At 38.1% G+C, this 10,070-nt stretch overlaps 1 protein-coding gene across 1 annotated transcript; it reads left to right on the top strand.

Annotated features, from left to right (window-relative positions):
* Positions 1-2,191: 2,191 nt before the first annotated feature.
* Positions 2,192-9,718, top strand: sash3 (SAM and SH3 domain containing 3). The gene is made up of 8 exons (XM_020645401.3): positions 2,192-2,414; positions 4,185-4,280; positions 5,495-5,629; positions 6,454-6,589; positions 7,420-7,577; positions 8,037-8,249; positions 8,339-8,483; positions 8,968-9,718. The coding sequence occupies exons 1-8, from the start codon at positions 2,358-2,360 to the stop codon at positions 9,222-9,224; spliced, it is 1,197 nt and encodes a 398-aa protein (XP_020501057.1). The 5' UTR covers positions 2,192-2,357; the 3' UTR covers positions 9,225-9,718.
* The last annotated feature ends 352 nt before the right edge of the window (positions 9,719-10,070 follow it).

Below are 10,070 nucleotides of genomic sequence, written 5' to 3'. Positions count from 1 at the left end.
TCCTGGCACGATAGAAAGTAAACGAACATCACATGAGATGATGGTTAATAAGCAATGGTGCATTATGTTTATATGAAGGGTTACTGACCTACATTCATCTTGTGTCCAAAGAAACTGTATGAAGTTCTTTCCCTTTCATAAAGAATTTGCTGAGCAGATTTGAAGAATTGTCAATTCTGTAGTAACATACTTACCAGTGAGCAGTCTTCTTCTTAGTCCTATGTGCCTTAGTTTGTATTTCTCTGCCTTTCTACCAGCTGTCCATATAATAATACAATAAAACTGGCATGATGTGAACTGTGTGTGAACCGCAGAGTGCAAACAATACAATGGCCCACTTATCAGAACATTGCTCTATAGCACAACTAGTGGTTAAACAGTAATCAGGGCACCTTTAAGGGTTTATTACCAGTCTCATTACCCTTTACCTTACACTTATAGTTCACTGTTGAAGGAAATTTGGCATTCTTTTACTCAAAACCCATTTTTTTTATTGTTACTTTAATTATGAGTATATTTGCAGATGTTTTTCGGTTTATGAAAAACATCAAATTTGTATAAACACCATTGCCTAAAAACTACCCTCACAATATCTATACTCATAACAATAAAATGTATACATGTGTCTACAATGTTATGACATATGGTTATAAAAGTATTCTTAACATTCTGCATATTGATTACTTTTATCTTTAATGCTCTAAATGTTTGTTTTCCTTTTCAGATGTGTCATGTTTAGTTATAACACTTTGGTAGTGTGGTATTTCTACTTTTACTTCAGTAAAGAATATGAATTTTCTATTTCATGTGTTGCTTTTTTGTTTTTGACACACTGTATACGATGTGCAGACGGATCAGTGTTTCTTGCCAGTCTTGACTCGTGTGACAGGAAGCTTAAATAGGGCACCCTCTTCGTATCATGTGGTTTTCTTCTTCACCAAAATAACAAGCTAAACTTGACTTTAAGTTGTACTTCCCTCACTGCCAGTGTTTGACCTGTCCTACAGTCAGAGGCACACACATTTCTGTGACTCACTCATGTTGCTTATCTTTAGAGTCTACACTGTCGGAAGTGTTAGCTAGTCTCTCATTTGTCTGATAAAACACTGTTTAGCATTGATTGTCTCATCTCATCCCCCTCCCTTTACATTACTTCTCTGTTGTATTGTTCTCTTAGTTTTTGCTTTGTTTTTTTTGTTGTTGTTTCCTGTCACAGCGTCTTTGAGTATTTAGAAAGGTGCTATATAAATCTAATTTATTATTATTATTTTTACCTCTGTAAGCTGCAGCTAGCCTCGCACTGCAGCTGCAAAGCCCATACTGAGTTTCTTTCTGTCATCTTTAGATTTCTTTCACTTCCACACTTCAGCTGTGATGACAGATTCAGACTCATTTGACAACTATAGTTAACAAGTTAAAAAAAAAAACAATCACTACATGTTTGGCACTGGACATTGCAAACACACAGAGCTGGATGAAAAACTCAAAACCTGCTGTGTTGCATGATAGAGATCTTTTCTGTTAACAAATTTACTTCAGATTTCTGCTGAATTGTAAAACTGGTGTCAGTGGGAGTGTGGACGTTGTGCAAACTGTAGGATTTCATGCTCTTACTAATGCCAAAGGTAACATGCCTTAAATCATGCTCACGATATCCCTACACTGAGTTGACCTCAAACAGTTATTCATTTGATTAAAAAAATCAACTTTTTGTTTTTGTTTTTGTATTGGTTGGATCATTTATGTCTTGTTTTTCCTTTTTTTTTGCATTTGCTGGGTTTCCAGTGTGAAGATAACAAACTCTGTCCTGGTCTATGATGAAGTAACCACAGTGTTTTCTGATTTTTCGGCCAAATATCTTACTTAAAAACAGGAAAAAGGATTTTTATTATTTTAGTTTTTATGCTAAAAGTAATCAGTAGATCATTGGTTTCAGCTCTATCTGACAGAACCAGAGGTAAATAATATTTTTAAATGTGAGGCAAGTTTGAAAGCGAAAACGATTTACTGTAATTTTTAATCTAAACAGTCAAACTAATTTGCTTGGACATTTCCGTGTGCTGTTTTGTGATTGTCAGTTCTGTTTAGAGCAACAGAGACTTCTAGCTTGCAGAGCTGTGTGTAAACCTGTGCTCTAAAAACAGGGGTTGACGCTTCAGTTTCTGTGTGGCCATGTGACTTCCTCTCTGTGCTTCTGCACTTCTTTTAGCTGTTGCAGAGTGCCGCTCTACCTCCCGCTGTGTTTTCTTATCTGACAGCTCTGGAACTGACAGCTCGGCGATAGAAATCCTCTCTGATTGAGCCTGGTGTATCGTTCTTTTGGTCCAGAGAATTCTGAAGGACCACTGAAAAAGAAGATGTTGAGGCGACGGCCTTCCAATGCCTCTGAGAAGGAGCAGACGCAGAAGAAGAAGGTGAGTTCCTTTGTTTCATTTTAGACAGTAGGAAAGTTTAGAGGTTAAGCTCTCAAATTTAAAATTATTCATTAATGTAAATATTATTGAGTGATCCTGGAGAGGTCTTTGCCGTACCTTTGAAACACATCCAGCTGTCTCTATGTGCACATCTTTTCAACACAGGATGTCTGCTCAAGTTCCTGCAAACTTTGTGGTTAAGCAGAAACCCACACACATGAACACACAAACTTAAAGGATTAGACCCTTAGTACCTTTTTAAATTCTTGAATTTATTTGACAGCTAACTACATTCTTGCTTCAAAATAATCATTGTGCTCTTTTAGAAATGTAGAGTTCCTCTTCTTCTAGCAGGGTGAATCATTGCACTGCAGATGTTATTTGACTCACAGCAGACTTTGTGGCTTTCGTCTTTAGCAGCCATCACCATGAGCGTGGGCCTCCATATGCCCTTATTCCCATCCACATCTCCCCACATGTGGTTAATTTCACACACAATCTTTACACATCTTGGTTTTCTCTGCAATCATCTCCTAGCATATAAAAGTCACCGGTAATAACTAAGGCTGCAGTCTAGTCTCTGTCCTGCAGAAGATGGATTTTCTCAGAAAGCTTTGTGGCTTTAGAAACATTGTGGCAAGAAAACATGACATTCAAAACAAAACTCATAGAGGCCTTGTGGTAATAAAGGCCATTTGTCCCCTTCACTGCACTGTAGGTTTTAATTCTTCAGACGCAGAGACCTTCTGCTGCACTCACTAACTACACGTCTGCAGTGACTCGCTGTTGGCAGTTGCTTAAGCTTTGTCCGTTTCCTGTGGTTTCAAGCCAGACTCGAGAAGGATGATCAGCGATAAGATAATGCACAGTGACATGCGGTTAAGTGGAAAATAAGTCGGAGAATTTCCACTACAGATAAGAGAAACTCTCAAGAGGAGATAACCATGTCAAAGAGGAGGGAACTTCCCCTGTTTCGCTCATCTGAATTTGTCATTTTTGAGCATTATGTAGATGACAGTCTGATTTTTGTTCCATCGTCAGCTCTTTTGAAAATGATTCATTGTTGTGTGTTTCAATAAAAAATAAAAAAAATTCAACCCACACAAATTAGAGGCCTTTTAAATTAAATTAGACAATTGTTAGAATTATTTATCATTGAGGTGACCCAATTAATTGTTTTTGATTGATTGACAAAAACAATCAGAGGGTTAGGTCAAAAAGAAATAAGCTGAAGCTCCACAACATGATTTTATTTCAGATTAATGGTATCTTTGCTCTCATCTATCATTCTAGAAACCTGCATTTTCATACTGACTTTAACATACATTTAAATAATGAATTCACCTTCTTAAAAACATTAAATGTTCCTGTCTCCTTGCTAAGTTTAAATGTCAGAATTCTGAGTCACAACCATAGACTTTAAATATGAAGATCACAACTATCGATTACAGTTTCTATCAATTTGTATTTTTGTTTCAGAAGCAGCTATACAGGGACGTCTGCAACATGCAAATATTTAATGACCTAGATGATTTTATTTTGGATCACTTTGTGAAGGGAGGTTGTCATTTCTTCTGAGAAATCCCTCTGTGAATGTTAACAGTTCACATATTTTAAACAATAAAAAAAATGTGCAGAACTGTGAGATGAGTGTTATCAGTGTTAAACCCCCAAACAACAAACCAGTATCAATGTGCCTGTGCTGTTAGTAGTTGCCTGGTTATTAATTTTGTTCTTTTTAAATAATTGTAACTTTTTGTGTGTTTCCAGCTTTCCCTGCAGAGGTCCAGCAGCTTCAAGGATTTTATGAAGCACAAACCTGCATCTCCTGTTGCGTCAGACAAGGAGTTAAACTTTGAGGAGAATGTGAGTCGGACTGTTCCTCTTAAACACCTTCCTAAAACACACGAGCCAGTCATTATGAACATAAAACATCCTTGTTTCGAAAAATAGAAGTAGCTATTTTCTGAGCTCTTTGTTTTAAGTTCCTGCAGAAGAGACCAGAGTGCAAAAATGTTGATCCGTTACGGATGTTACAGAAGTCCACAGTTTGTACTTCCTGATTTATCAAGCGGCTGCACGTGTGGGTGGATGTTTTAACACAACTAAAATACTCACAGAACTTAAAAACCTTTCCAGTAAGTTATCTCTGTATGTGAGTGGAAGTTGGAAGAGAAAGAAGCGTAGAAGTGCAGAAGTAGAGAGGAAGTAAGCAGAAGAAGCGTTGCACAGAGCCAAGACGTCAGCAGCGGGCAGACAGGATGTCCTCTACACCATGAGCCAGTCAAGCACAGAGCCTCAGCATCAGGCAGACAGCAGAAGCAGCGAGCGCTTAACAAAGAGTCTGGTGGTCATACCCCAGTGAATTCAGACATTTTTGATCAAATGTCATGCATTTTTATTTCCATACTCAGCTGCTACATCCCCCCCGGTCTCTGTGGTGGTGAGACAGGTGTTTGTCATCTCAGTTATTCAGTTATTTACTGCATGTTTCACACTGCAGCTTCTCTCTTCACTGAAGTGTTTCACAGAAAATGTTACAAAAGTTTTGGGTTGCCAGTTATGATCTCTGTCTACAAGTGCAAAGAAAAACTTTAAAAAATGTTCAGTTTGAAATCAGGATTTGAATTCAAAGTACTTAAAAAGTCCTAGGGAGCCATCATCTCAAACTATCTCTCTAAATTAACTTTGTATTGTCTCTAAATCTAACGGTTCTGCTTCATTTTCCTTGCAAATTTAGTGGACTCGACCTCTATGTCTGTACCCTCATAAAGTATTGTTACATCGTTAGCTTTCAATACTGAGTCTACCACCCACAATAAAGCACAGGTGTGTGTGTGTGTGTGTGTGCCTGCCTCTGAGTGTGTGTTGTTACTTTGTGGTTGTCAGCAGTATGTGTGTAGTCAAAACATAACTACCACAGAGTCTGTGGGTTTTGTGAGCCTGGGAGTTGACTTGTAACAGTGGCAAAGTCGATGTTATACAAAATGTAAATACACTGAGTTTGTTTCACATGTGATCTAACCATCTGACATCTTTTGAGACTTTTGAAATAGTGATTTATTTGACTTTCGTCTCAGGTTTCAGACAGTGTAACAGCAGAAGAGGCAATGAAAAGTGGAAGCAAGTTGGGCAAGAAGTGGCGCAATGTCATTTCTCGCACAATGACCCGCAAAACATCCAAGATGGTGCAGAAGGCCCTGGCTGAGGAGGGGGTAAATCCTGTTCACAGTACCTTCAACACTAATCTGAATAACATATAATAACCACCGTATAAAAACAGTAACGATTTATACATCTAAAACTAGGATAAAATATCTGCAAGGTTTTTTAACTAAACAGCTTTATTAAAAAAACATAGCTTTTTAAGTTAGTACAGTGCTGTTGTTGTTTTTACAGAAATATGTAAATGTCTCCATCTAGTGGACAAATGTCTGTACTGTTATTTTGTGCTGTATTTCTTTTTAGACAAAGGTATCAGAATCAGATTCAGAAATACTTCATTAATCCCAGGGGAAAATTTCGTGTTACTATTTTGATCATAGCTTAATTGATTCAATGTTTTTTATTATTTATTTTTTACCAGATAAAGTGTCAGAAATCTCAGATTGCAGCTTGTTCAGTGTAAATATTTTTACCCTTCTACAGCAATAACGAGTATGGTTGGGATGTGGTTAAGGATGTAATCTTGAACTTTGGAAAAAAACTTGATTGTCAGATTTTACCTTACATCAATTGACCAAAACTTCTAATTGTTAAGTATCTTTTAGTAATAATTAAGAATATTTCTTTCAATCGACAACAAATAATAGAACGCTCTCACTGGGTGATATGTCAGTACAGTCATTGAGTTCATTTATTTTTCTTTATTCCGAGGTAGTTCATTTATATTTGGGCCAATTGTAGTTATCATTTTAATGTCTTTAAACCTTTTTAAAGTTTTACATTTCATAGCTCCGTGTCAAATGTGACATTAGTGTACAATAATGGCTTCTCAGGAAAGCTCTGACCTGCTCTGTTGTCCTCTCTCTCTCTGCAGGGTGAGAGTGGTGAGGAGTCGTCTCCCACATATTCAGATTTTCTTCCTGATCTGAGCGCAGGACAGAGGACGTCTGTGTGCTCATCGGGGTCTGAGGACACCACACCCAACCTCATCAGCCGCCAGCTCTCAGGAAGTAAGAGATCCTCAGTGTACTTATTAAGCAGACGGGTTCAAGAGCGAGTCAGGGACATGACCAAGTCCAATTAATTTATCTAATTCTTTAATGTGGATTGGGTTTCACAAACATTTCCACTTGTGGGATTAATAAAGGATAAATTATTATTATTATTATTATTATTATTATTATTAAATGGAATCGCCACGTTTTAATAAGTGATTCAGAATCAAACTTATCCAGTGACTATGTGTGTCCATTTATCCCAAATACAGTGTGCTAAAATTACGAGGAAGTTTTAGTACATCAGGATACATTTTTGCATTATGCAAGCCAGCTGCTTTTTTTTTTTTTTTTATGAGCTATTCTGACCTACTTTCTTCTGCCCGACGGAAGATTTGACTACGACTGAGACTGATGTAGGGAAAGCAAAGTTAAAGTTGCAATGGTATGACTAATCATATCCAAATAGTTTGCATAAAACAAACACAAAAATACACTTTTTGAATGCAGGGACTGACCACAGTATACTTCCTTTTGTCAAAAAGCATTAGCATCATGGACCACTAAGTATCATGGAAACTAAAGTACTAAAAATGTAGGACATGGTTGTCCACCAAATAGAGGCCACTGATAGAGGTGACACATTTTTGTTAAGAGTAATTATGTAACAAGAAAAGAAAAAAACATTTTGACGTACAAAATAATGTCCGGCAAGATACTCGTTATTTAGACACTTACATTCTCTTCTGTACATTTTCAAGCACATGTTTGCATTATGATTAATATCTGTTGAACTGTATCTAAAGGCTAAAAATGAATCTGACGCCGCTTCTCTTCCTCTTCAGGCAGTGACAGACAGAGCCTGGACAGCGGTTACTGTCAGAGAGACAGCATGAGGCTGGAGGAGAATGGCCTCTCTTATAACGGACCATTCTGTGGCCGTGCTTTGGTCCACACTGACTTCATTCCCAGCCCTTATGACGTGGAGTCGCTCAAACTTCAAGTGAGTCTCTGTTGCCCCTCAGCCTCTTCTGCTGTGTCACTGAGGCGTCCTCTGAGGAGCTTGTTAACTTAGAGTTAGAGGCGGATCGTTTGATTAGTATTCTTTATGTTGAAGTTAGACTACATGACCCTTTATTGACTGCTTGTAAAGTAACATACTACTGTAAAGTTTGTGTAACTGATTTATAAATGATACAGGAGTCCACAAAGAGAAAACGTCTGGAGTTATTGAAATGTTTGATTTTGAGTCATTCCGCCTTTATTCTCGTTTGCTTTCTTCTGAACAAGTTTGAATCATTTTGATAACCAAGAGATGTTTGTAAATCAAGCAGTCAGCTCAGAAGAGTATCAAGAGTTGTATTCCCTGTGCACCAAAGGATACCCGGTTCAAGGTTGGGTTTATTCAGCCTTTCATTATCATGATGACTAAACGTGGCGCTCGGCGTCATCTCTGTTACAGAAAGGTGACATCATCTACATCATTGAAAAGCCCCCTGTGGGGACCTGGACAGGGAAGCTCAACAACAAAGTGGGCTCCTTTAAGTTTATCTACGTCAACCTGCTGCCAGATGAGAGCCCCCCCAACAGGAGAAGACGCTGCAACAGCAAGACCAACCGAGGAAATTCCAGACCTAAAACCCTGGAGGAGGTGCTGGACGGCTTTGGTCTTAACGTGAGCTACACTCTGTTTGTATCATAAGACATGTTGGAGTCGTCATGCTCTTGGAAATCTGTTTAAAAGTTTCTATTGTTGTGTTTCAGGAGCTGAGTTCACTGCTGTCCATGCATGGTTTCCAGACTCTGGAGGACTTTGCAGGACTGAGGGACTCTCACCTCAATGAGCTGAACATCACTGACCCAGAGCAGCGCTTCAAGATCCTGAACGCCTCTGAGCTGCTAAGAGACTGTAGGTTAACACACAGTAAAGCTTTATTCATCTCAAATCATGAAAAGGCTAGATTCCCATTTAAAATATAATTCTTCTGAATTAGTATTTTTAATCTGAGCTGAATGTTCCAATAAAAAGTGGTTTCTTATTTCCATGTCACTTTTCACCACTCAGACGTCAGGTTTAAGCAGCTTAGAAAATGTCTCGTAAGGTTGAACTTTATGCTGTTGTATTTTTTTCCACCTCTGCTGCATAATTTTTAAACATTTAATGGCTCAGTTGCACGGTGTCACCTCTACTATGGGTTATGAAAAGCACTTCAACACCTGTAGTTCTTGAGTCCAATAATACCTCAAAGAGAAATAGAGAGTACACCAAGTATATTTATTTATTCTCTGAAGGTGCACAAGATGAAAGCATCTGTCAGAGTCCTGGATGAATAAAGAAGAGGTTTTATTTAAGCTTTCTGTTTAAAAAAAGTGATTCTCTTTGGCCCTTGTAGCTGAAGAGGAGTCAGAGCCAGAGGAGGAGGGCAGAAGTGGAGAGGTCTCCAAGGAGCCGAGGGATTCAGGCTGTTTCGAGAGCTCAGAGAACCTGGAAAATGGACCAAAAACAGAGGAGGAACTCCAGGCTGAAGCCGCAGAGGAGCAGACAAACCAGGAGGAGGACAAACATGAGCAGGAAGAGGAAGACCAAACAGAACAGCTGGATTCTGTGCAGGAGCAGCTGCAGGAGCTGACTGTGGATGAGGGATCATGAGCAGTGGAGGAAATATACCCAAAATCCTAAAACTCAAAAACTCTGTGGACTGAGGTTTAATGCCATGAAATGTCTCATCATTATAAGACGCCAAAGAAAAACAATGTAAGGTTGAAATAATGTAGAGCCATGATGTGGTTTTACTGAGTTTGCTGGCACTGTTGATCAGGCAGCAGAATCTGTTAGCATCTGCTACAGTTAAGTCAAATCATTTGATGTATGTTTTGATGGATTTAATGTTGTGGGAATTATGGAACTTTTTGTTGTTTCTGTTTTCATGTAAGGAACCAAAAAAGCATTTAATATTTTTTTTCTCCGTTCTTTGTGATCCTGTGGTAAATGTTTTCATGTTGTGCAGTCTTCAACAAATAGGATTTGAACTGAAACTGGATTGTGTGCTTGAACCTGTTTTAGGAGGTACATTGTGTCATAATGAGGAATGTTAACAGTGCTGTAAATAGATCTTGAATTAAACTTTATTCAGGTGTTTAAAATGTTATAATCTTATTATCTCAGCCAACAAGGTTTGGTGTTGTTTGGCTCTTTTTGCAACATAATTTCAACAAATTAAATTCTCACAGTTTGTATAATGTATAGTATTAGCAAGCAGGGCATGGACCTTTATTCTTTTTTTTTTTACACTATTCTTTTATGGTTTAATTGACAATCCAATCACATTGATTTGAATTAATCTATTAGTACTTTTATTGGACTGTAATCAACTGTAAAAACAGTTATATATATTTGGTTGTCATCTGCATACATAGAGAATCTGTTGTTCTGTGGGAACATGTAGATGATGAACTTAAGTGGCCTAGGTATGAAGCCTTGGGGAACTCCAAAGGT

The sequence above is a fragment of the Labrus bergylta genome, chromosome 9 (assembly GCF_963930695.1).
Source record: "Labrus bergylta chromosome 9, fLabBer1.1, whole genome shotgun sequence".
Lineage (NCBI taxonomy): Eukaryota > Metazoa > Chordata > Actinopteri > Labriformes > Labridae > Labrus > Labrus bergylta.
Note: the sequence above shows the minus strand (reverse complement) of the source record. Positions and strands in the feature narration are given on the sequence as shown.

What these genes read in the sequence shown, in the direction of transcription:
- sash3 (XM_020645401.3), top strand. Translation starts at nt 2,358, where the DNA reads ATGTTGAGGCGACGGCCTTCCAATGCCTCTGAGAAGGAGCAGACGCAG. An exon ending in AGTTAAACTTTGAGGAGAAT is followed by an intron (nt 4,281 to 5,494) that starts GTGAGTCGGACT and finishes CTTTCGTCTCAG; the next exon opens with GTTTCAGACAGTGTAACAGC. An exon ending in CAGCCGCCAGCTCTCAGGAA is followed by an intron (nt 6,590 to 7,419) that starts GTAAGAGATCCT and finishes CTTCCTCTTCAG; the next exon opens with GCAGTGACAGACAGAGCCTG.